This window comes from Fringilla coelebs, assembly GCF_963513975.1.
Source record: "Fringilla coelebs genome assembly, chromosome: 1".
In the NCBI taxonomy this organism is placed as follows: Eukaryota; Metazoa; Chordata; class Aves; order Passeriformes; family Fringillidae; genus Fringilla; species Fringilla coelebs.
This window is the reverse complement of record NC_140028.1, coordinates 51,815,756-51,843,623: the sequence shown is the minus strand read 5'-3', so window position 1 is coordinate 51,843,623 and position 27,868 is coordinate 51,815,756. Positions and strand designations below refer to the sequence as shown.

General features: G+C 37.5%; 1 protein-coding gene across 10 annotated transcripts in view; it reads right to left on the bottom strand.

Annotated features, from left to right (window-relative positions):
* Positions 1-27,868, bottom strand: part of PTPRM (protein tyrosine phosphatase receptor type M) — a 437,545-nt gene that overhangs the window by 302,105 nt on the left and 107,572 nt on the right. For all 10 annotated transcript variants that reach the window (XM_084219928.1, XM_084219932.1, XM_084219926.1 and 7 more), the window contains exon 3: positions 3,342-3,607. In XM_084219928.1, the coding sequence (XP_084076054.1) occupies positions 3,342-3,607 (266 nt within the window). The remainder of the gene's footprint in view (positions 1-3,341; positions 3,608-27,868) is intronic.

The following is a 27,868-nucleotide window of genomic DNA, read 5'->3' as shown; positions in this document are numbered from 1 at the left end:
GAACACATGGATTTGTGCAAAAGGAGGTTGGAGTTTTGGACTCAAATGTATAGCAGCTCAGGAAATAGACTTGGTACTATGTTATATAACTATCAGTCAGGTGAGTCCTGTCCCTTCCCCACTATTCCTGCAGTCACCTGAGCTGTCACCTAACTTGGAGCCACACTCTCAAAAGATCCATGTATACTCTCTCTCCTCTTCCTGCTCCTCTCCTAGCTGCTTGCAGGCTAACTTCCTGTCTTCCCCCACAACAAACTGTGAAGAAAAAGCATGAAAACTGATGAAAGGAGTTCAGAAACAATGAAAAATTGCAAATGTCAGCACTCGAGTGAGGAAATTGCATCACAGATCTCAGAGAATGGAGGCAACCGAAAACAATTAACTGTAAGCTCTTAAAATGGTGACAGCACTTCCTCGAGAATAAATGAGCTTATTTACAATGAAACCAGTGAAGCTACAGTATTTAACACTGATTCCCTGCACTGCCATGGATATTAACATAGCATAAGATCTTTTGGCACATCAGCTAAATTGCAGTACCTAAGCAGGTATTATTTCAGACTATATGCAGCAAATGCAAAGAAAATTACCTACTATACTCCACAGTGAAAGAAAGATTATGCAGAAATGTCAACATTTCCAGCAGCAAGGAGAGCACGTGGAATCCATTACAGACAGGCTCTATTATACATCAGCTGATGTGTGGTAATCTGCTAAACTGCAGTACCCCATCCAAGCATGTAAGGGTTCACCTAAAAATAAGGGTGAACAGTCCAGATGGCAGGTCTTGAGGAAAAAGATGATAGGAAAGGTTATCCTTCTGTTTCTATGGTCAACTACCATATGTATCATATTGTCAGAAATCAGACACAGATTATTATTAACATGAGTAATAACATTTGAAACTGAGAGAGGATTTGTGTATTTTTAAGGATATGTTAATTTACCTTAAAATTAATAGTCAGAGTCAAGGCTTCTTCTACTAAAATTCCCCTGTCCACATCAGCATTTTGATTCAGAGCTAGAGTGAGACTTGGAAGCACAACACTCTTCTTTACTGACTGCTGATTCCATAGCAGTTCTGCTGCACAAAAACCAGACTCCTTTCAGAAGACAGAAAACTGGAAGCTCCTCTAATTTACTATGCAGATGGGGACATTTCAGACTTGGGCATAAGGGACACAGCCACACATTTACTCAGTATTCCTGAACCACCCACTGTGTTTACAAAACCTTCCAGTAAATTCCACATTATTAACCATTGAGTTATATCCAATGTCAGCCACAAAATTGTCTGTGGGACGCTCTATCCTCTTCTCCCACCATCCACTGAAGCTAACAACACAGAATGGTCCTCACTATTTCAGTGAAGACAGAAAGGCTTTTTGGCAGCACTGGAAGGTATTCTCAACACTGGCATCAAATTGGTAACATGAAGTCTTGATGTAAGGTCAGAGCATCATGGGAGTCTTGAGCTGGAAGAGACACTTTAAGATTATGGATACCAACTCCCCGCTCTTCACAGGACTACCTGAAATGAAACCAAATGACAGAGAGCATCTAAACCCTCCTTGAACTATGAGAGGCAACAAAATACACACTACCCTTTCACCCTGCGAGATGTACAACTAAACAAAGCTTGGACTTTGTGATCAAGATCCAGCCTTATGCTCCAGAGAGATAGGGAGCACACAGCTTCTCCCACAGCTGAAGTGCACCTCAGCTCTGCCACTATGCCTGCCCTTCTCAAAAAGGCAGGAGAGTATCACCTCATCGAGCCTGCAGACAATTATAAAGATCCACATCATGAAGTTTGCTGAGATGTCTGTAAGCTTTCCCTCAATAGTCTCCCTGAATACTCTGACAATGCAGTTGCAGCTATTCCTAGGAACCTTGGGTAGTACACTGGATGCAAATGCAGACCCAACCTAGGAAAACACTATCGGAGGCAAGAAGAAATGAGTAAGTGTGCTCTTTTGGGTTTGTAAGTATTGCATCCACTGCCAGGCATCCCACATTCCAAAAATAAAATGTTCCTGGCCCTCCAGACTCATCTTTCGGAGTAGGACTTTCTGTTTCATTGTGGGTGAAAGTCATAGGGAAAAGACTCCAGAAAGTTCTTCAGCTTTTTTTTTTCCTTAAAAGAAAAAGGGTTCAAAATGAACAGACTGAGTTCACTTGAGATATCCTCACAAATCAGATGCTGCAGCCACAGAAAGGATCCCACTGCAGCCTCCCAGAGTACCTAGAGTGGACACTCCCAAATTCTTCATTAGAAGAAGGTGGGGCAACACATACCTGGTTATCTGAAAAAGCAAATGCAGGAACTACAACAAGACTCTGCCACATGTGACACTAGTAACTGGGGCACTGCTGTAGGAATTAGGGAGTCCCACTCTGGAACAGTATGGTGGAAGAGCAACGTTGTCCCTCTTAGGGAGGTCTACAGTCAAGGAACTTGGCATCTTTAGGATGGCTTTTCTTCAGAAAGCTTCAAACCATAAGTATGGTGACAATATTCAGTACAGACAAACAAATATTAAATAACATTCAAACTTTCCAAACTTCAAGTGAAGATGCAGGAGGCTCAGTAACACCTCTATGCTACTGGTCTGCTCTCACTTTAAACTCATTTTACTCATTTTTTTACTCATAAACTCAAGTTTACTCATTTGTGGAGACAGACTGTATTTTCACAGGAAGAAGGAGGAAAAACATTGAACTACTTTAGAACAGTAAGTAACTATTTTACCTAAACCTTCCTACAGAAAAGCAGCATCCTAAGGGACTGTCAAGTGAAATTCCCCTGAATCTTTAGGATTCATCTTTAGGATGAATCTTTATGACAGCTACTATTATATTTATGTTTACTACCGGACAAATGGCTATTTCATTCAGAGTTAAGATCTGAACTGAGGATTCAAAGGATTCTGCTGGTTCTAAAGCAACAAGTATTGCTGATCTAAATCAAACTTGAAGACTGTACTGTAATAAAATCTATTGACATTCAATTCCAGCATCCCTATTGAATGGAAAGAACGAGTGAATTCATTACAGAGAAACAGTTAATTGACTGAAATCAATGGCAAAATTTCTAGGTTTTTTTCAGTAATTAGTTCATCCACATTTAGAGCATATGTGCATTTCACACACTTCTATAAATACATGTAAACATATAAACATAGCCATATGTATGTAAAAACAAACATTTAGCATGATGTACAAAAATGTGATTAAGATGATGATCAACTAGAAATACTGAAAGTTATTTTGATTTAAAGTTAAAAAGTAAGAACCAGATGACTACTATGAGAAACAGTTTCATAAAAAGTAAGACATACCTGATAAAAATTGGGCCAGAAAGTACTAATTGCCAGTTCTGCTCTGCTCCAAGTGGCAGTGATAGATGTGTTCCAGACTGGGTTACCAACAGGACCATCATTAACCTTCACATATACATTCAAAGTGCCAGGGCTAGCTCCACTCTTGCTTGAAACATAATAGTGAAAATCAATGCAATGCGTATCATTTTCTTTCAGATGGGGCATCAGGAGGTGAGCTTTCTGTCCTGCAAATCTTCCAGATGTATTCACCAACATGAAAGAACCTGCAAAAACAAAGTGACTGATTCAATTTCTTCGTTATTTTTTTTTCTTCTTAATATGGTAATATCTGTAACTAAAGCATAATAATAATACAACCATTTTTCTTTGCTTCTACTAACATAAGAGTAATATGTATTTGGTCTCAAATTTATTTTGTAGAATCTCAAAACTCTTTTGTAAAGCTGGTAAATATTACAGTCTTTATTCTACAGGTGGCGAAGGAAAGTGACAAAAAGCCCCAAATGCTGAAGTGACCTGCACTGCAACAAACCTACAGATGGTAGTAGAGAATCAGCTGGAGGTCTCAGCTATCTGAGTGCATCTACATGCAGGGTCCCTGCTGGGTTTGCCTGGCAAGTTGTGGTAGTGGGGGAGCTACAGGAGTGGCTTCTTGTGAGAAGCTTCCCCACATGTCCTACGGAGCCAGTGCCAGTCAGCTCCAAGACAGCCAGCCCCACTGCCGGCCTAAGCTGAGCCATCAGTGATGGTGGCAGAGCCTTTGGGATAATGTAATTAGAAAGGTGGGAAAAAAGAAAACTTCAAAACTATAGCTGATGAGAGGAGTGAGAATGTGAAAGACACAGCCCTGCAGACACCAAGGTGGTGCAGAAGGAGGGGGAGGAGGTGCTCCAGGCACTGGAGATGAGATTGCCCAGCAGCCCAGGTGCAGACTGCCCTGAGTCAGGCTGGCCCCTGCAGCCCATGGAGTCCACAGAGGGTTCACCTGCAGCAGCCTGGGGAGGACCCCACACCAGATCAACCAGAAGGACAAAGGAGGCTGTGGCTTTGTGGGAAGTCCACACTGGAGCAGGTTTACTGGCAGGACTTGTGGACCTACACCGGAGGAATCTGTGCCCGCAGGACTGCATCCTGTGGGAAGGGACCCATGCCAGAGTAGGAGAAGACTGCAAGGAGTCCTACTCTTGATGAGGAAGGAGTGGCAGAGACAACATGTGATGAACTGACCCATTTCCTGCCCCTCTGCGAGAGAGGAGAGAGAGAGAAAACTCCAGAGTGAAGTTGAGCACACTTGGTGTCCAGCCAGGGTCCAATCCACCATAAGAATTGCAATGAAATGAAAGAGAATTTTATGTGTTCAGATGGTTGGATGCAGTATGTGATGCAGAGAGAGTCTAAAATGTTCTCAATCCCTTAATCTCCCTCTAGCTAATCACAAATTACCTACTGGACTAAGTGTGACAATTGTCTCCTGTCCTCAAAACGTGAAAACAGAATGAACAAATGCAAATACAAGTAAACCAGTAAGCTTTACAGGTTAAAAAAAAAAAAACCAAAACGGGGTTGCATTTTATATTATGGTCACAAAACAGCAAATTACAAGAAATGTAAAAGTATTCAAATAAAGTCACATTCAAACAACTCTCACATGAGCAGCTAGTCAACTTGTACTCTATTTTTTAGTGCCTATTAATGTGTTTCATTGAAGTGTACCTTCAAAATAATCATGCTGCAGAACTAAGGAATTTGAAAGACTGTACAGATGTTAGAAAAACGCAACATGACTTCTGAGGCATTCATATTTCTGCATTGAAAAAATGAAAATGAAAGAATTCTATTAACAGATAACCTATGATATCATAACATAGAAGGAAATAAAATTCAATATCTACTCTGGAAAGAAAACATTTCAATAAAATGCATGAGATAATTTAAACCCTGCATTTTTCATAAGTCCAGAAATGGATACTCTATATTCCCTGCTACAAATGCATAACTAAGTGTACTTAGAAAAATGTAAGTACACACACACTTGTCACGTAGTTATCAGAAACCAAGTTTTTGTTTTCTATTTCTTACTTTGATGGGTGACAATACCTTCTAATAAAATGCAAGTCATTTCTTGAAATGGAATGTTGGAGAACCTTTGTCCAGACTGCATCTCTGTGTTAAACAGGTTTAACTATTCAAAAAATAGTAGTTTTGCAGTTGAATTTAAATTATTTATCAAGTATCATTTCCTTTCTAGACAAGTTCATAAAATTGACAAAAATGGAACTTACTTTTAATACAAAGAAGTATAAATATTTTACTTCCTAAAAGGTGTTACTCTGTATTTTACTCACAGTCTGTTACTATAATACATTGGGAAAATCCTTATTCATTAGTAACATAAAGAGAAGTCACTGAATATGCTTTTTTCTCTTAAACAGGCAGGAAAGAAACCATTATTCCTTCCATCAATTAGTGCATGCTCTGCCATTCAATTAATTATAATATAATTATATAAATATAAAATATAAATATAAACCACTTAAAATAATTTGCTAAGTTATAAGAGCAATACTTAAAGCATTTATGAATTCACTAAAAATTACCTGGCAAGATTTTTTATATGGAAACTATTAATCCCACAAACAAACAAACAACAAAAATCCCTACAGCATACTTTCTGAGAGTAGATCAGCTCTCCAGAACAGCTTCTCATATACTGGGGCACATAAGAAATACATATTAAAAATAACTGAAACTATACACTGGTATATCTACAAGAAAACTGTTATCTGCCAGAATTGAAGGATTCCACAAGAAAACATGTAAAATTATAATCAACTGAGTACTCATTCCTAAGAATAAATATCAAGTGCATGTCTTACTATAAATACACCCATTTTATCACACTTATTTAATTACTCTAAGTGTACTTCCATGTTTAAACACATGGATGATGATCATTTCTTCAGCCAAAAAGATTAAATGGGATTTATTTGGGTTATGTTTAGGCATTACATGAAATGTAGTAAAATCTAATGCTCATCATTCATTAAATTCAGGCTTCTCAAGTCCATAACCCTGCTGAATCACATGTATTTCATCATTATAGCTAAGGAGTTTAAATCAACAAAGCAGTGGTTTTCCTGAAGTCACTGTTGCTGTTTATAATTCCTCCCTGAAAAATGGTTCAGCAGTAATTCAGCAGGTATTATGTAAATATTAAATCTAAAAAGATGCAATACTTGAAAAAAGAAAATATGGATTTGCTTCAGAGTAAATGGGCAATTAAATATCCTGGTCATTTCATTAACATAAATCAACATTTTCTGCGAAATACTGGACACAAAAAGATGGTCAAAGATAGAGTAGCAGAACAAAAAAAAAAGTTTTAAAAAAGAAAATCTGACAACTGGAAAACTCTACAAAAAATGATGGGAATGGCATAAGAGAGATTTCCCAGTCCCTTCTGCAAGTTTTTACCATGTGACTTTGAAGAAAGTTACTCTGTTGATTTTTCACCAGTCTCATACATGGTTGAGGACAAATTATTCAAATTATTAGTCTTCCTAATAAATATTTTTAAAAGATTTCTAGTATTTAACTTATTTAGGCCTCCCTGTTAGTTGATTTTGACTCTCAGTATTTGAAAAATGTGCTAAATGATGGAGAGAAAAAAGTCTGATTTTAAAAACAGATATTCTGTTTTTAAAATCAGACTTTTTTTTTCTGTGTATTACTTTTTTCACAAAACACCCTTGAGGTGCAGACAGGTCTCATAAATGCTGTGACTGGGCAGTTCATAGAATGACAGAAAGGCTTGGATTGGAAGGTACATACAAAAGGTTACTTCTTTTAGCAAAACAGGATTCCCTAAATGCCAATCAACCCTACAGCCACCACCCACAAGAGATTGAAACTATCTGATTGCCCAAGACTAAGTGTGGAACTGTTCAAGACACTGCAACAGCTGTGCATGAGCAGATGAATTGTGAGGCTCAAGCACAATGAGTACCACTTTCAGACAAGGCAAACTCAGAAGTGTTCTTTTATTTACTGTATTCCATAAACAAACATGTATACAGTCCACCTTGGAAGTATTGCAGAAAGCAAAGGACCTGAATTTAAGAACACTCCACCCTGCATTTTAACTCCCAAAGCTTGCAAACAAAACAGGTTTTCTCTTCAGTAGTTTTTCTTACTATTTACTAATATTATAGAAAAAGGGAAATACATTTTCAGGTAATATTTGAGAATTACAGGGCTGCTGTAACTCTCAAAGCATGACTAGCACAACCTAAAGAAGCTGAAACTGTCATTCAAATGCACCACTTCCAGACATCAGCCAGCAGGTATGTGCAAACAAACATCAGTGACCCTGGCACCCCTGAGTTGGCATAATGAGGTGTCCCAAAATATGCCAGCTGAGAGTCTTCCCTTCAGTGCCTCAGCTAACACCCATCAGTTCTGCTCATTAACTTACAAACCATTACTGTCTCCAAGTGAATTTTAAGTCTTCTTTTGAGCAATATTTACTCAAATTTAACATGGTAATTTCAATCATTATTTATTACCCATCCTAAAAACATCATTAATCTCAACTTTCAAGCTGTTTATCTTCCAAATTTGCAACTGTTCAAACTCTTGGAAAAAATCCATTAAAAATCCGCCATAAGTCCTGCGTATTTTTTTAAAAGATCAATTCCCTTCTACCCATAATTCCAGCTTTGTTTTAGCCAAACAATTAGTAAGACTAATAAGCCTAATAATTCTTTCACTAAATTCAATTCTTAAAATTCTCCCTCATCTCATATGCACAGTCACATCTCCCATAACTTTGTTAGAAATTGCTTTGATCAAGCTTGGACATATAATAATGTATTTCTGAATCCTGTATTTTTTGCAGCTCCTCTTCCAATAGCCAGTATATAAAAAACAAACCCTGCTTTCTGATGAATGCTGTTTGTTTATTCAAGCCTTTTCAATATTTATTGATTTTGACTGCTCATCCTGTAATCTGTTTATCCGCTTTCTTCATGACTGCTCTGTGTTTTCAAACACTGTACAGATATTCTGAAGGCTACTTCTTACATAACTAATATTATCTCTTTGCAAAAAAGCATTCAATGTATAGTAGGGACATTTAAAGTTCACAAGCTATTAATGAAAACAACTGTGTGTGCATAAATTCTGAGAGAGTTGTCTCAAGTTTCAAATTCAACTTCTGAAGCAATCATTGCATTTCATGAAAAACAAAAATCAAAGTAAGATAAGACTTCAGGACAGGCAGACCCAAAGAGTTTTAAAACACAAGCTTTCCAGCAGCATCTCCCCAGGTCTGGAACAGGCAAATTCTGTTTGAGGATTCTAAAGCAGGGAGTAGGTATGTATTTGAAACACTTAGCCAAAATTAATTAATTAAAATTAAAGGACAACCCGGATCTTTCCAGAGTCCTAGCATCATGGAATCGTTTAGGTTGGAAAAAGACTAGACTACTCTTGATATGGAACAAAGTTAATGCTTGGTTTGTATAAAACCTTCTGAAGGGCAGGGAAAAGGATCACATTTGAACTGCAATTCCACTCATGAACGCAGCTGGAAAGTTTTCTGTTTGGTTAGTTTATTTGTTTGTAACAGGAAACCTGACTTGCCTGAATAAAAGGAAATGCATCCACAAGGTAATTTTCCCTCTGTTTGATAAAGAAGGTCAAGTGTGGTGTGGACTATGAAATCTCCAAGGAATTGTGCTACTCCTCCTGTCCCTGGAGAGCCACCTTACATGCAGCCCCAGGCCTGAGGCAATGGAGCAGCACCACCACAGGGGGAAGGTTTCCTTCCCAGCCCCAGTCACTCAGAAAACCCACATCAGCCAAAGTGTGCAACTACCTGTGAGAGTTTTTCACTTTTACAGGAACTGTGCTCCTTCTGGGTTTCAAAGAGATTAGTCTGGTGCAGGGCAATATTCTTTTTTCATTTCTGTCATCCCACATTTGGTCTACCCTAATATGCTCTGCAGCTTCACCGGTATCTTCTACAGCCAGTGGGAACTGTGCTACAAACTGCTAAGAACTGATTTCTAGAACATGGAAAAAAAAACTTCCCCAACAAGGTATGCAAAGTTTTCTTCAAATTCTCTCAAGAGTCCTCATGATGCAGTCAGCTAGATTTCTTTAAAGGTGACCCAATGTATTTCACCAGCTATGACATTTTTCAATTTTAATGCTATGACTGGATTTCAAACATGCCAGAGCTTTGAGACAGATCTGTCTGCACCTTTTCTTTAAAGTGAACACACCAAAAAATACCAAAAGGGCTTGAAAGAAATGATGTTTTATTAGAACATGAACTTGAAAAACTGTCTTCCTTCTGAAAACCCAGATTCTTTTGAGAGAGAAGTAAAATACAGCCGTTTGAAACAAATACATTTTCTGCCCAACTACATCTTTGCAACAAGGGCCCTTTTCCTCCAGACCTGCTTGGCACACTAGCAATCTTCAATAGCCCTTATGAATTCAACAAACTCTACTTGTTCTCCTCTGGGTTAACAAAAAAATCTTCCCTCTTCTCATTACGTCTGGACTAGTTTTGTGTTTCTTCCCCATTGCTCTAAGAAAACTTTCCCAGTGGGAGCTCTCCAGTTAGCACATCTATTACTGCCTATCCTATTGTTCCCTGGAAAACCTTCTCCCATGGCCACATGCTCTCAAAGAAGAAATTCTTTTCTTCCCTTCTGAGAACTTTCCCTAACCAAAAAACACGCAGTTACTAACTGTGGACTTTACCACAGCATATAACACGCATATAAAAAATGATTTTAAAAGACACCTTGAACCACTCATTGTCACACACAGAATGGCAGTATGTACATGAAGAATTTTTGCCATGTCCCTTTTGTTTTAAAGGAAATGAGACGAAGTTTTGAACGTCACAAACAGAATAGAACTTGTTCAGCACAAAAGCTCTCTCCCTGCCTCAGAGGCTACATTCACAGATGTTTCCTTGCCTTGTTTGTTCCGAACAGGCACAGCTCCACTGCTTGATTGTTTAGCCTGTGTACCTGCATTGAGATTGGAAGAGTGCTGCTAGGCACATCTGCTAGATCTACCCTGAACAAAAGTAAGGGAAGTCAAAATACAGGATGCGGTACATAAAGGATTAAAGGGTAAGGATAGAAATAGTAACAATCAACATTGTAACAACAGACAAATGGGCCTTGCTTTAAAAAAAAAAAAGCGAACTCTTAGGTGTACAGTTGAAGGAGACTGCAACTACTGCTGAAACCACAGCAGCTAAAGATCTAAGACTGATATGAAGCTTAACATAGCAAGTGAATTGATTAGAACAGCATAAGAGAATACATCAAATGTATTAAAAGCTGAATAACTGAAGCAACTGTTAATGAAGAAGTCCTAGTAAATGTGGATGAGGTTCTGCAAGCTGGATTTTTGCATCACTGTTAAACTAGGTGCTGTTTAACTTCCTTACCAAGGATATAAGAAAATATGTGAACCCATTTCTGGAAAAAATGAAATTATACAAACACTGGCAAAAAAACCCCACAAAGCCTCTGAGTAGCCAAATCTAGGCTAGTCTCAGGAACCAGGGTGAGACTTCATCTCCCTGCCTGACAGACACAGGGCTGCTACAGTTCCATGTCCCTAGATCCAGCTGTTGGTGTTCTCACCACTGGCTGGCAGACATACAGCAAGAGAGAAGCAGAGAGAGATGGCCTGACAGATCAAATACAGACAGGAAAACAGTGCTTTTATCAGCATCCCTATGAACACACTGAGCACTCACACATAAAGCAATGACAGCCCTGCCCTGTTCCTCCACTCCAGCCCAGGGGAATCTCACTCTGCGAGAGGAACCTACACCCTGCTCCTCCCCAGGCTCTGACACCCGCACCCAAAAGTCCCAGAATTTCATGGTCCCACAGCAGCTCCTGGCACTCAAATCTCTCCTTCCACTCTCTGGCTTAGCTTGGTTTGAAGTTTATGAGCACTCACACATACACACAGTGAAGACCTGAGTGCATCCATGGACAAGACGGTAGAAACTGGGTTTAGTAAGAACACAGGGCAGATTGCAGTAATCAAGCATCAGGCAGTCTCAGCAGCATGCTGAGTGGTCAGATACATACATGAGATGAGACTCATTTATCCTTTTATCCCTCTATTTCTCCCATGCTTGCTCATTCCCAATCCAACCTGACTCCTGCCTTTGGTCCCCACATTAACAGCTGCACATGCAGTGAGAGCAGCGCACAAAATGGCAAGCTGTGTCTTCCAATGAGCCATTTATCCTATCAACTTGCATTTTATTGTAACTTGGTATTCAAAGCATGGGCCAGTTGATCTGTCAAAGAAGATAAGCATCTGTAAAACTAACCAGCACATGCTAATAATTACTGCTACTGCCCAGAAAGTCTCCCTTCTTTTCTAAGCACGTTCTCTTTGCTGCACCACCAATAACATTTGCCATTATTTTTGTAAACCATTCGACCATGCAATTCAGCATTTAAGAAACAATACTCAGGAGATAAGCAGTAATCAGCTTTAACATGTTTCAGGGGAGCTCCTAGGGTAAACTGGTTACTTTTCAGATAAAAGCTTTGCAGAAGTAAATGTAGAAAGGGTGGAGGAGAGGCGATCATAGCTTGATCCATGTTACTCTTATCTGAAAAGGACCATCTCCAAGAACAGGGTTAAGTGCTACTGGCACTCTTCTCCCTGCCCAGTGACAGGCTGAAAGGTTTGTTAAACACAGAGGTTAATATAAAAAGCTTCTGGAGGCCTGAAGACAGTGAGCTTTACAACTTTTACAGAGATACTATTTTCTTTCAGCTTCAGGTTACTAGGTTAATGTTTGGCTAACGATCACACCTATGTATATTCTTCCAATTCTAGATCATCCAAGCAATAAGTAATTTCTCATTTAAAAGCTAACTGTCATGGTACTTTCCTCACAAAATGTTTTCTGGAAACCATTCTGCCTCCTGGCTGATTAATAATTTCTTAACTACTGTTAAAAACAAATTGTCATCATAATACTATCAGGTGTGTAAACTGCTACTAAGTTCTTGCAACAATTAGTATTTGCAGTAACATGCTACATACAAATGACTCGCATCTTCTGAATTTCAATCAAATGTCTGACAGTTTTTCACAGATCTGTAAGACAGAAACAAAAACTATTGTATTGCCTATGGCAGCAAATCTCACAGTAACAGATAGCCTTCTGAAATCCTGCTGGACAGATCAGTAATTTTAGAAGAATATTAGCCTCAAGGGCTTTTCTGTTACTGGAGTAATTTACTCCTGGTTTCATGATTGTGAATAAAGGTAACTCACAAGAAATACTCCTTATCTATTCAAAAGAGTAGGTTAAGCATTGCATTGTCATCTACAGTAGAGCTGTGGAGTTTTGTTTTTATTCTACCCTCCTCTTCTGAATCAAAGCACCCATCTTTGTCTCATCCATTCAATACATTCATCTGACAACTCCCTTAGCATGGGCCATGTGTCACTTCAATTCTTTAACTTCCACATAAAAAATCTTGCTCAGAAATTAGAAGCTCGCCAGTATAATTACAATCAGACTGGCTTCCCTAAAACATACTTTTATGCTCTGTTTTTCTAAATTGAATCACTCATTGAGACTCCAAAGCACAAGTAGTGGGTTTTCTTCCCCAGTTAAACTACAAATTACTTTAGATTAGTATTCACAGCATTCTTCTTCCACAGAAACACTTCAGAGACCTTAGACAAGACTCCCTCAGTAAAATTTTAAGCACATCAGGGCCTGTGTTTCACTGATGAGCAACAGGATGGCTCAGGACCTTCACTTTGAGCTCATGTCCCACAGGAAATCATTGTTATACCAGCACACAGGCATTCACATGCACCCCATGGCAACTACAGGACAGTTTAAGCCATAATGGATCAGGCACTGCACTTTCTGCAGGTGAAGTTATACACTTCAGTCAACCTATACTGTATCAATAAGAAAGCTTTAAAGCTGATGGAATAGCATATCCAACTGGGGCTATTACTTCCATCTTAAATAAATCACAAACCAAACAACCTCCCTATCCCCATGAATTCAGTCTGCTTTTAAAATGAAATTTAACACTAGTTCAAACCAAGATTTATACCTGTGTGTGCATTTATCAGCTTGGAATATTGCCTTAGTTGGGCTTTGTACAGGAATTAGAAACCCATTACACCTCCATTTCTCAATTTCTTTTGGTTTTTATTTTTAAATGCACTTATACCTTTGCCACAAAAGGAGCTGACAGCATTTTCTACAAATTGGTATATAAAACCATATTTCACTTAGGTTTTCTCCTCTTAGGGATCTTGTTACACTTAGCAATGACAAAGAGAAGAATGACATATCTTAAGATATGGTTTTTCCTACCTGATTTTCAAAGTCTAAAGCAAATAAAAAATACAGAGGTATTTCTTATCCAAGGTATAAGCTATATGAAAGAGTTTTACTACACAACAAATTTTTAAAAATATTTAAAGCATTAAGATTGCCTTTCCTTAAAGAATATATTAAACTATTCACTCAACAGAATGTCAGCTCTACAATAAAATTATTTTTGTAAAAAACACCTTATTGGCAGGAAGGAAAAAAAAAATCCATTGTCAGCTATTTTATTCTTGACATGGCAACCACTACAGTACAGTCTATCTTTAAAGGCTCTTATCTAGAAGAGATTACGTCACAAACTACATCACAAAGAATGAATACTGTGCAGGTTGCCAATTTATCTGTGTTTATCCACACAATGATTTCCTTCACTGTGGCAACCGGCAGACTTCCCAAAGCCGTTTGCATACTGATAAAATGGGAATTTCACTTCTCATTCTTTTAAAGAGACTTTTTCCAAGCCCCAGATGGAATTGGTTTCGAGTCTTGTACTACTATGGCTATTTTCTATATCCTAGTTAGTCCCCACTTGTATCCACCTTAAATACAGAAGAAAACATCTCTAAATCATTTAACTGGTATATATAATAGTTAACATATTTACGAAATGAATTCATGTTGGGCTTTTTGCCTGTGCAGTCCCATGGAGGATACTGTTTAATGCACTTATTTTCAAGTTCTAGTCTGTGAGAGATACATTAAAGATATTAATTTGGGCCTGATTCATCACTGAAATAAATAATGACTCACAATCCCAGGAACTGAGATTGTCATTCAAGAGAACAACAGGATCAGGGTGGGTTTTTTCAAAAAGGGAAAGCATAAGACTCTAATTAACACAAGGGCTTAACAATGTGCTTAAGTACCATTCAGGAAAGCACTTAGATACTTAATTTGTCTTCAATAGGATTAAAAATTCAGAAGGTACATGCATAATATTTCTGCAGGATGCCTTCTGGAGTTCTGAGATCCTTCTATTGCAGGAACCTGACATTTCCCAGCTTTATTAAAAACTGCTAATTGAAATGTCATTGTATTAAAGCACAAAATTTTCAAAAATTAAATTTTATACTGAAGGTGGCTGGCAGTCTGAAAAAAAATTAAAGGCTTTGTAGCAGTGCTCAAGCAAAAAAAAAAGTTTGGACAACATAGACTTACACTCTTAACTAATTTTTTTAGCCCAGAATTTAATTCAGAAGTTAATATTCAGGCACATGAGTGATTTTAAAGGGAAAAGAGGGATAAATAAATGTTTTCACTACTGTGAAGGAGGAATGTGTGTTTAAATGTATTTAAAATAAGCTGCAGAATAAAGAAAAATCAAACAGAAGCCAAGCTAAAAGAAAGGTTAGGCTCTGCACTTTTCTTCTTTGTTGACTTCGTCTTCCATTTAAAATCTTCTAGGCCAAAACTTACAGGACAGTAAGAACCCCCTGGATTTAAATGGACATCAGTCAAACAAAAAACAGGAAACTAAAATTAATGTTTTTCTATCACCCTACTCTTTTCTGTGTCCTTTTGTCCTGGCATCCTCATGACCATTCTGCTTCTCTGTGCTGCCCATGAAGCCATGCCATTCCCCACTGAAATTTTCAGGGGTGCCTCCCATAATGGCTCAAGCTGCAGACTGCAGCCACTGCTCCATCCCTTCCCTGTGGTGGCCGTCCCTGCCAATCTGTGCCTGGCTGTTAGGAGAAAATCCCCATTTCAGCTGATTTTTTTCCAGTAAGAGGAGCACAAAGCAGCCCTTACCAGCCCAGTGCCACAGGAACCCATCCCACTGTGATGCTCCTGCAGCAGGGCGATGAAGGCTGACCATGGCACAGCCAGGTAGGTGTTATCACACATACACCTCAATGCCCCTGCCTGTCACTCATTATTCATTGTTCTACACCAACAGCTTCTTATTTCTGGCCCCCAGCATTTAGAGCAAATTGCTGTGTACAAGCAGGCATCCTTAAGCTGAGCCTTGTATCAAGGTAACCATGAAAACAAGCAGTGTAGACAATAGTTCAGGTGCATTTCAAACCACTCACCAAGTGATGTTTCTGTATTTAAAACATTTAATGAAAAAAATCAGCTTCCAAACTGACATATTTACTGTGTCTGACTGTAGTTAAAGTCTTGATTCCATTAAACTTCCATTCCTTGTCTGCAAACATGAACCCTTATAAATGTATTTTCTGAAGTACTACAGGCCTTTTATTGTCATTATGTTCAAAGCCTGTTTAGTATAACCAAATAAACTATACTTCAACAGCATTTTATGGGACAAAAATTCTATTATAAAACATAACCATAATGAAACAGATGACATTAAAATATTAAAGGAAAATAAAAATTTTACAGCAAATAACTGCTAGACTCAATTATCCTTTACAGTAAGAGAAATACTTTCTGCTTCATTCAGACTAAAACTTTGTGTCAAAAATAGAAATGCAAAACTTAGTGACATAATTTCATATTTAGGCTAGTAACTCAGCTTTACTTGAGACACTGTAGCATTTAATTTCTCTCACCTCTCTTGTTGCCTTTTTATTTTGCCTATAATTGTTTAATGTTATTTTGCTTTGATTTACTGAAATAAACTTGCAGTTCATTCTCCTGGAGTTTTTGCTGTGATCCTTTGAAGCCTGGCGACCTTAATTCTGTCAACATTTTCAAGTGTTTTACTGATGAAGTTTCAACTAAATATACCAAATGTTGAAGTCTTATGTGCAATCAGCCCAGGAATACTTTGCCAAGGAAATCATATCAGAGGCAGAAATAAACATACTCAAACAGAAAACTTCAGTTCTAAACAGGTATTTTTTTAATCAGTTGTGATTACAAGCAATACCTCCAACTCTAGTACTTAGTCAAGACAAAAATAATATAGCCCCCATTTTTCAGTGTCATCTGTGTGCATTAGACAGTACTTTGTATACATTAGCATAGAGACTCCAGGCTATATATTCAAACCAAAATGGAGATCAAATCGAAAAAAGACCAAAAGAAGAATTAAAATATAATAAATTTAAAAACTGATGGCAGACATGGCACTGTAAATACATTTAAAGTTACTTTTAAGTTGACTTGTTTTGAAATAGAAGCCCACTCTTCCAGCTTCCTTAAGAGTCCTAAGTCCCTCCTTCAGAAAAGGTGGAAAATGAAACAATAAACAAAACCACCCCTTCAAAAACACCCACTCTGAAGCACACTGACAAGCCCAGATCCTGAGGCAAAATGGATTGTTTGCTAAGTCTGCTGTGTTAACCTGAACACAGAGATCTTCCATTTGCTCACTCTGTCTTTATTTCCCTTGTCATGTTCTTCTACTCCTTATCATCTGCTGTACAAAGGAGGAAAGTGGAGAATGGTTTACTGGAAAGGGAATGCACACTTAGCTGGCAGATGTCAGCATCTATTTCACATGTTGCACAATTAGCAATCTGTAAATTCAGCATCTGAGGTTTAAAAACACTTAAAACATATGAATAAAAATTCTTGTAAAAATATTCCTTGAAGTGTGGAGATATTTTAAACACATATTCTGAAATGCCTGCTGGCACACAGAAGTTGCTACATGGAGCACAACAAACAGGTATGTACTGAATGCTGTTGATGAATACAATGTACTGCCCAGGAAGCTGAGCACCCCTGTTTGCATTTTGTTCCAAGTTTACAATAACTTCTTTTAAATAAAGAAGTCTGTTGAAAATTAATTCTTTTTTTACTTGCTTACATAACCCTCTTGAGATACAGAGGAATTTTTTTCATAATTTGAAATGTACTTATTTTAAAAAGAAAAAAAATTACAGTTAGGCAGCAATGTTTCCCATTTCATAACACTCAAACTTGATTTTTTTTGTGGAGATTGTAACTCAACAGGCATTGCAATATGATGAACCATTACTAGATAAATGCATCTAGGCTATTCCTACTCTTTACTCATCATTTTTGATAAGGCCTGTCATGAGACAGCAGGCAAGACTCACTAAGCTTTAACAGAATGTAAGTTAATTTCCTGAAAGAATAATTTAAGGGAGATTTTTTATTAAACCCTAATTACTTCTACTTCATTATCACTTCAGTAGGTGGATTGGCTGATATCATTATTGTAATGGAGGTCAGTGAGAATTAATCAGCTCAGTCTTACAAATATACTCTTCCTCTCATCTTTTTGTAAGTCTGTCACCTTTTCATGTATTTCAGTAATAAAATTCAGAGAGGTCATACCAAGAAAGTGAAAAAGCAGTGACTGAAAAGGGTCAATGATAGATAAGGTCTTACTGCCTTTTTAAAATAAAAACTTCATCCAGAACTTCCTAGAGTTGTATGGTCTGGCAATATTGCTAACATAAAATAATTTAATGTTAAACCTGTTTTTGCAGATGAAAAGAATGTGTTATGAGTGCCTTCAATTCTGTCAGAAGTCGGGGCAGAATTTCTGTAATATATTCTGACAATGGATACTGTAGGTCAGGAGTGACCTACAGCTTACCAAGTGTAGCTCGAGCAAGTAGACAAGAACAATCTTGAACTTTTGTTTTTTCTAGAATGCTATTTTTTCCACAACTGAATATTTTCAAACAAGACTGATTTAAATAATTACAATTTATAGGCCTGTTTCACTGATTTTGAAATCTTTCCACTTGATTAAAAAATTTCTGCCTTGATATCCTCTGAGTAAACTTTTCACCAACAATAGTCCATAATAACTACTGTTACCCAATCCTTCAGAAAAAAGTGCAGAAGAAGAAACAAAAGACTAGGAAAATAATAAAAGTCTAAAAAAACCTAGTTCCTTTGAAAACTAGAGTTGCTGAAAAAATATTTTTATTAAAAGATAGGATTCCTATGAGAGGATAAGTTGGATTAGGTTTGTTTTTTGTTTTATTTATTGTAGCTAATTCCCTGTGTTATTTTAACTACTGGAATTTATTTCACACCTACCAAAAAGAATCTAAGATTCTGCCAGTTTATTTGTCTAATTCTTTCTTTAAATTTTTGAAGTTTCTCATCCTGTCACATTCTACTTAGCTTCTTTGTTCCAACAGGTATGCCAGCTTCATCAATCCCTTTATTTTCCTCCTGATCATCTCCCTGCATACCTTTCTTCTGACTGAATATTCAACAAGCCAACCTCCTTTCATTCTTAAACAACATCAGTTTGAAGGGGCATTCAATATATTAACAGACTCAAGTAGTTAATTGCTGAACCTTGCTGTTTCCTCTGCCTTGAATGCGGATTCGTTAATTTCTATTAAAGGGGGTATATAGCTATCATAATTTCTAAAAATATAGGCGCATCATGTACATAAGCATTTGTACTATCTGGCTTTTCCCAAGTGCCAGGAACATTGCTACATGGTAGATGAAGCCTTTGAACTTCATTAGAAGTAAAATTCTACTAATAGCAGCATATACTTGACCTAAACGCATAATAAAGGTCTTAAAAGTACAGGAGGCATTCACATCCTCACATCCCTCAGTTATCTATCTACCCATTAGACGTCCTAAATTATTATGTGAAAAGCATTCTTCAGATGTACTGATTCTAATTGTCATTAAACAACCAAAACAGTATTTCATACCTTTAAAATCTCAAAAGATTTTCTAGCCCATGGGCAAACAGTGACTGAGCCATATACAAGCACTTCAGTTATTCTCTATAGCATTCTTCTCATTTCATGGTATCTAAAAAGATCTTTTTCTTTTTAAGAGTGAAACACTAGTTCAGTCCATTAAAAAAAAAAAAAAAAAACACAACAAACTGAAAACTGAAGATTTTCAGAGAAAAAATGTTGCTTAAGGGTTTTCAAATAAATCAAGAATGAGAAGTAGAAAGTATTTTATTCTCTGTAACAACATAACACATGCCTAAATACTTAGAAACATTGTTTATACTTCAAGAGAGACCGTACATCCAGAAATAACTAAAATTCTCTAATATTTAGCTTATATCCATGGGGAGATTTAAACTCTTATTTCCCTGTAGCTTGCCTTTGCTTACAAATTTGCAGCATAAAACAAAGTCATTCTAATTTTTATGAATTTTTAAAATCATTCTAAGCTAGAACAGCAACTGTAGATTTTAATTTTAGTAGTTTGAGAATAAGAAGAAATGGATACTTAGTACTGCAATTACTTAACAATGACACTGATACTTCAGTAGCACAGGTAAGTAACATTTTTGGGTTGGATGTGTCATGAAAGCTCAGCTAATATAATAACAGAGCAACATAAACATTCACTATTTTTAAAATACTTGGCATTTTAATGGAGAATGAAGTGGAAATTATTTTGAACAGTCTACTTAAAGCTCTATACTTACATAATTTCCCTTATCCTTCTGCTTTGTTTTTCCACAGATTTTCACATAAACATGCTATAGATTTTAGTTCTCAGAACTGTTAAATAGATCCTAGGTAAGAAGGGATTCCCAAATCATACCAATAATCCCCAAATTTCCTGAAAAGCATGACTAGTGCCCATGTATATCTTAATGGCAACTTGGCTCCTAAAATGAAAGCCTTGGAAATGCCAAAGAAAATCTCTATCTCTTCAAAAGCAATCTTCAAAACAAATCCGCATCACCTGATAATACTTAGAAATTTTGGAAAATATACTTAGTACTGCTGGAAAGTAATATCAGAATATTATTGTTTATAATTTAATGTAGAGAAAAATTAATCAGGAGAGAAACTCACACTTGACTCTTCCTAGAGTGTTCTGCCTCTGAGCAAAGGCTGAAGAGGAGTAGCTCAGGCTTTCTGAAACAAAATTCCCTGAAGAATAAAAATTACTTTTACCCAGTTTGCACTAATATTAAGAGAAACTCTCCCTGGAAGTTTACTGGAGTGAGAAAGACAACAACACATTCTAAGCAACATCAACATCTGTCATCTTATGCAGGAATACATTCACTGCATCTGGTGCATTTTCTTGTAATCACTCAGTGCTGAGTGCAAACATCCATTATAAAAAGTTTGTATTTTACCAGTGCCTCCCTCAGTAAGGTTTTTTATATTTCAATGAGCAGATTTAAGTCAGCATTGGTGTTCTGGAATGGAAAGCAATATAGGCATCTTGTTAGGAATCATAAACTAGTTTAAGTGCTTCCCATCTTTATATTGCACATTCTGCCACTCTTTCATTATCTCAAGTGAGTCACTTAACCTGCATAGGTCAATTAGATTGTCTGTAAATTATGCAGGACACCACAGAGCCTCCTGGTTGTTATGAGGTGTTACTCATTTCTGGAAATAAACATTTGACATTTTTGGATAAATAAGAGTGTAAATTTTATTACTGCCAGCTAATGAGAAATTAGCTTATGAGGGCCATGCTATGTGCTGTTTGTAGTTATCTTGCATGATAAATGATTCTCCCAAATAGTCATCAGAGATCAATGTCACTTTTCTCAATCCTTGCCCTGTTTTTCCTATTTACAAGCTTCTACATTACTATGCAAGAAGACAGGCAAGAAACAAGGACAAAACTGTCAGTTCACACAGAACTGAAACAGAGATGTGGACATTGCATCCACAAACGTGACATACAGAGTTCATTTTCTTCTGAAAAGTAAAACAGCAATTTTTTTAGTCATGGTTACCATGTCCTTCATTAATTTTCTTGCTTCCTGAAAAGCAGAATCTAACTCCCTAAGTAGTACTGAGTCCAAATACTTAGCTGACAGTGAACTATTTTTTATTTGACAGATATGTTGAAACCAAGCCCACTGCAGGTGTTCTATGTGTTTTACTATTTCATTATTACTACCAGAAGCAGCACAGAGACTGTTTACTACAAAATAATAAGCAATATTTGGCATTAGCAGCCATAAAAGATAGAGAGGTCATCAACTTTCAGTAAGGGAATACACTTCGACCAGTTGACTCATAGGAAACAGCCTGCTACTAACACCTTCTTCTGGGCTTTCCCCCTCTTGTTTTAATTGAAACAGGAATTAGGTATTTTTCAGTTTTGCTAAACAAACAGAAAAAAAAAATCTCACCGACAGAAGAAAAGGTCTTTTCTCAGGAGACATTTCTTAAATGCATAACCTTCAATAACCTTTAGCTTCTCCAGTTACAAAATTTTATTGAAGTCAAAGGCAATTGTTTTTCTAAATGGGCAAAAACTGTCTGAACTATTACAGATACCCAATCTCCTGCACATCAGCCAGACACACAGAAGGCACTGTGAAGCATTTCAAGGCCTACCTAGCCAAGACTGCTCTTTGAGCACTACAGAGCCATAGTGCTACTGCAAGTGATTCACGCATTTATACTGTGCCTTCCTGTTTCTGTCCTATGAATTTGCAAAATAAACCAAATTAAGGACACAAATGATGCTTTCTTTGTTGTTGGTGCCCTGGTTCAGGGCAAATTTGGGAGAGAACCCCCAAAGGAGTTCCTCTAGAAAAGCAGATTAAATTGGCTGCACCCCCAACCAGTTCAGGAAAAATACCTCCTTGGAGAAAAGCAGAAAAAACTGTTTCTTAAACAATAAAACCTGAACAATATTAAACAATAAAACCTCCTGCTGCTCCAAAAGAGATGACAAACCCAGGAAGTGCCCTTGGTGGGCTGTAGCTCAGCTCACTCAGTCCCTCCGGTGCTGGAAATGCCGCAGCCCCGGCCCAGCCCGATGGCCACAGGCGTGAGCTGCCTGTGCTCTGCTGGGTGTTCAGTCCACAGCAGGCTTAAACAGGTCTAAAGAAAACGGGGAAAAAGTCCACAGTCCAGGGAACTTCTTTGCCTCAGCTAGCTAAACTGACTAAAAGCAAAGGAGAGCTCTGTCCTGCTGTCTGTCCATCCGCAGACAGCACAGTCCAGGAGCAGGAATGTGGAGGAGCGAGTGCAGTGTCTGAAAACAAACTGCGCACTTCTTCTCTTCCCCCTTAGCCCTTGGAACGAGCCTTAAAGGTGCAACACTTATTATCCAGCAGAAACAGAACAAACGACTGAGGATAAAAGCATCATACAGTCAACCCAGGACAGCTGGGGTTTTTTTTTTACAGCTGGAGATGCGTGGTAAGGTGGTGTTGGTACCCTTGTTTCAGCATCATTCCCTGCTCCAGCAATGTGTGGTAAGGTGGTGTTGGTACCCTTGTTTCAGCATCATTCCCTGCTCCAGCAATGTGTGGTAAGGTGGTGTTGGTACCCTTGTTTCAGCATCATTCCCTGCTCCAGCAATGCTGCAGGTGTGCCTGTCTGAAGCTCTGGCTCTGGCTCCTGCCCCAGCCCTCTATTTGGAGCTGGGACTTTCCCTTGGTTTCCACTAGCACAGCAATATTCCTGTTACTGCTGGCTGCATTTAGATGCTGTGGAACTGTGCCCCATCAGTGAGGCACAGCCACTGCCAGCCCTTGCTGCTCCCTAACAGAGGTAGGAAGGTGTTCCTCGGGGTAATATGTGTGAAACTACTGCCTGAAAACTAGGCTTCATCTTAGCTAATCCACAGGAAATAATTATAATGTCTGTATTTCCTCTCCAGTTGTACAAACCTTAGTAAAAAACTGAAATCCTAAGCAACTGATATTTAACAAATCCCGTCTGTTATGCGAGATAGCACTTACTGAAACAAAGAGCTATTGCTTCAGGTTTTCTGCAAAAGGACTTACAGCAAAGCTAAACATTTCTACCACATGTTAATGTTTGCACTGTCACAGATAGAGGCATTTCATTAATTTCAGTGAGTAAAATTATGCACAAAATATATCCCTACCCTGATAATGCTGATCCTTTATCTAAGTCAGGGAAAAAAAACCATGGCACTCACAGATCTCATGCTAATAACAGACCAGGAAAACTGACAGGGATGAACTGATAGGGTCTACCACCAACACAAAGTAAAAGCAGTATGACCTACCTATCACATGTCTTTCAAAGGATGATCTTTAAGTACATGAAAATAGGAGGTGAATGCCTAGCATAATCGTGAAAGGCTTCTAAAAGCAGGAGCTATTCCGCTCCATTTCAAAATGAAGAAAGGTAGATTCATTTGACATAACCCAGAAAGCCTCATTTCAACTTTAAATTCTTTTAGTATAAGAAGAAAATACCAGAAGACACCCAAAAGAACTTCTGAGAGTTTTAGTATGCATTAGACTTGAATGAATGTTAACGTACACTCTTCTTACCACATCTTATTGGATATTTAATTTTTGAAACATCCCCTGCCTTCCAAATTCTGTTCCAGAAGCCACCAGTTCTGCTGACCACACAGCACGATTTACAGACTTACCCACACACACCACAACATGATCTTTGTCTGCTGCCAGCACAGATTCTTCTGACTCCCATCGCAAGACAAGACAACATTTATTAATTGGATTGTGTCTTGAACTAGACTTCAAGGATGACTGCTGACAGACAGTACCTACCACAAGACCAGAAAAAAAGTATGTACTTTTTCTATTTTGTAAGCACCATTTTCCAGATGCATATTATGTTTGCTCTTTCCCCCAGATGATTTTTCTCAATACGTGTAAACATGTCAATATTTATGACAATAAATGTGTCCATATGTCTTCCTTCTGACCTAATTTCCTACACTTAAAAACAGTTTTCAGTTTCCTGCATCCTTAAAAACAAAGTGGTGCTTTACAGTACGATGTAGCTAATGAAAAAAGGCTAGAACTCCAAGAAGAACATCCTTCCAGCACTAAGTCTGAGCAACATTTCAGTTCTTCTCTTGTCTCTATTGAGAAATACTGCAAAATACAGAGAGGAACTGCAGGAACCTCAACTGTGGCAATACCAGGCTGGATCTGATGCCAGCCTATTCCAGCAGCTGTAATCTTGCCTATGCCCAAAACAAAAGAAACCTTGGGGAGATAGTGGCTCCTACCCTAAAGCAGGGTGGCCTGAGACAATCTAGAAGCCATGTTAGTCTTCTCCTGTCTTTCAGAAGTAAAAAAAAAAAAAAAAAAAGTTTTATAGATGCAGAAAAGCTAACATTCCCAGCCTCATGGACCACACAACTTTACTGCCTTGAATTTCCCCCTTTACCTCTATGTGTGGTACCATTTAATAACTGTTCTATAGTAAGTACACCAGTATTTAAAAATTATGCTACTTCACTATACAATTGTTAGTATGAAAGTAGTTAATTTATTGTTTTAAAGGCTGGGTTTCCTTTACTGGAGTTTAGGGGAAAGGGGGGGGGGGGGGGGGGGTTATGGTTTCTGGGTTGAGTTTTTCTTTAAGAAACTTAGTATTCCACTCTCACCGACCAGAAATAATACATATGCTTGAAAAGTGCTGTTGTTTGAAAACACAGAATATTAAGACATATAGTTTCTTTCATTGTAAACAAACAAACATACAAAAAAATCATTCTCCCAAAGGAACTTCAATAAAATAAGAAGCGCATTCCCATTTGAGACTCAAAGTAAAAACACAAACTACGCGGAATTGCAAAGTAAAACTACATATCTGTAATGTAACAGAGTTTTAACTTTAATCCCCCAAATTAAGGTAACACAACTACAGAAGAAGCTATTCTGTCTTTGTTTGTTGTCATCTTATCCCAAAAGTTCCATACCTTCTCAGTGATTTCCCATGGGCAGTTCCTCACTGTACTGATTTCCTTCTTCCTCATATCACAGCCAACAAACTCCAGCTCTCATCTCGACCAGCTAACCCACTCTTTTATGGCACTCATCCTTGCTGGACATAGCTGTGGCCTGTTAAGGGCAGGCCTGTTCCTGATCTTTGGTAATTAGTATAGCTGCAACTCCTCAGGGCTGAGACTGCCTTCTGCACTATCTCTATTTTCTTACTTTCTATTCTCTCACATTTGGTATTCCTAAAAAAGGAGGTGAAGACAGAGGGATGAGCAGTAAGAGAGCAGGAGAAGAAAGAATGAGACAGAAAAATCATTTCATCATAAAAGCTCTGCATAAAAGTTCATCATTATTTAGAATTACAAACTTATACTCCCAAAGTACAGTGCAGCAAAATTTAGTTGTGAGAATTTGGATATATCTAGCCTAGCATAAGAAAATAAGATTCAGGTGAAGTCAAGGGCAGTAATGGACATGATTAACAGGAATTCTGCTTAAGCCTCCACTGGACACAATGTTGGTTTCTTTAGTCATTACTAACAATTAACATCTTGTCTAAATTTTAAGCATGCTGTCCTTGTAGCTTCCATAAGGAAGTGTGGTCTTATTATAATAAAACATTTCTATTAAAAAGAAATAAATTTTACTTAGAAATTCTATTTCCAGTGATGAGATATGTCTCTTGTAAAAGACTATACGAATATTCAAGGCAAAATACTTTTTGACACCATAACAAAGAATGTACTGAACAAAGGAAAACAGTAACTAAAATTTTAATTACCATGCTATAATTAAAGTGTCATGTACTACCAACTATAGAATTGCAGACAAAGAATATCAAATGAGGGCAAAACTTGGTGCTACCTGCTATTTGCACTTAATTAGCAACCAAAAAATGGCAGAAAACTTTTATCAGTTTCTAAAGACATGCTTTTTCACAGTTTCATCTTGACATGGAAGGGGCAGGTATTATGAAGGCTCACATTAGGTATTGAAGTATTGAGGAATGCCTTGGAAAAAAGCAGACTAATACCATTTATCTTGAATATAAGTAATGCACCTGTTCATGCAGGAGCCAAGCGAAACTGAATCTCTTCATGTGTTAGTTTCAAAGTAAAGGCAACCACCTTGCTCAGAATATCCTGTGGCTCAGCAGATGTATTGAAAATCAACATGGTTATATCCAGTTGCTAGTCAGCCCTTCTGGAGTCGAAACACACACAGCCATAAATATTAATGTGTGTGCTTTTCTAGACCTATCTTCAAGTGTTCCATCAAATTTTCTTCAAATGAGGAAGAACATAAAGGAGCACATTTTAATAGGCAAAGCAAAGCAAAGCTCAGGGAACTATTAGGTAAAAAAGGATATCCCAGAATCCTTTAGGGAATTTAGCAGCCTGTGCTTGCCTAGACATCATTGATATGTTTAAATGCAGTACACCAACAAAGCTTTTGCTAGTAAATGAATCTGTGAAAAATAACTATGCTTAGAAAAAGAGAGCTAGAGGTGGCAAAGAGAGAAATCTGGCGCACAATAAACAAACATGACAGCTGATGTAAAATGTAAAGTCTGTGTGTGGCTAGAGGATTCAGCACAATTTAGAGAGGCATTATGAAGGCTTTCTGAACACAGAAATCTCATGCACACACTGAGATTAAAATAGAAGGATGAGAGAATAAAATTCTGGTAAATAAATATATTCTCCCAGGAAGAGAGAATGGCACATAAACTGTACAGAAAAGAACAAGAAAAGAATCTTGAAATAAGAAAATTCCAGAATCTCAAAGTAACAAAACTGAGTAAGTGTTTTGGCAATTAAAGTTTGCTTCTATTACAAAGACCTCTTAACAACCATGGTACTACAAAAATTAGAGCTTCTGTTAGGCTTCAGCCTTAGCACAATATTGAAAGATTCTTAAAAGAAAAAATAAAGGAAATTCACACCACCAATAAAGCAGACTACCTATTAACACACAAAATAGTGGCCTCAGGTTACATGATTCCAGATGCTTTTCTTTTCAATATGAAGAAGATTTACCAGTGAAAAAATTAGACAAACTGAGATTATACCAAATGATTTTCTATATTCTTTATGCTATATTACATAGCACAGGTTTTATTTGACAAATACAAAAGACAAATAGCAACCTCACTACATTACACATTTTTATTTCCATATTACAGGTGGCAAAGTAGCATTAGTAGCTTTTCCAAAGGAGTATTTTTATTTGAATGACAGCAATATGGGTTAATAAAGATCTCAGAGGAGCTCTTTTCAGGAACTTTAAATTTCATTCATTAATTGGAAACAAACCCACAAAACTTTTTATTTCTGTCAGGATAATTTCACATGTGCTTTGCTAAATATCTTTCAGCATCTCATAACAATTGTAGATTTCAGATTCCAGGAGTAAAACATTTTTATGACAATTTCTTTATGACCCACTTGCTGCTGAGTCAGAACATCACTGCAGTTTAGCAAAGCTGACCTCCACCATATCTCTAAAGAAGAATAACTTGGTAGAAAGGGATGC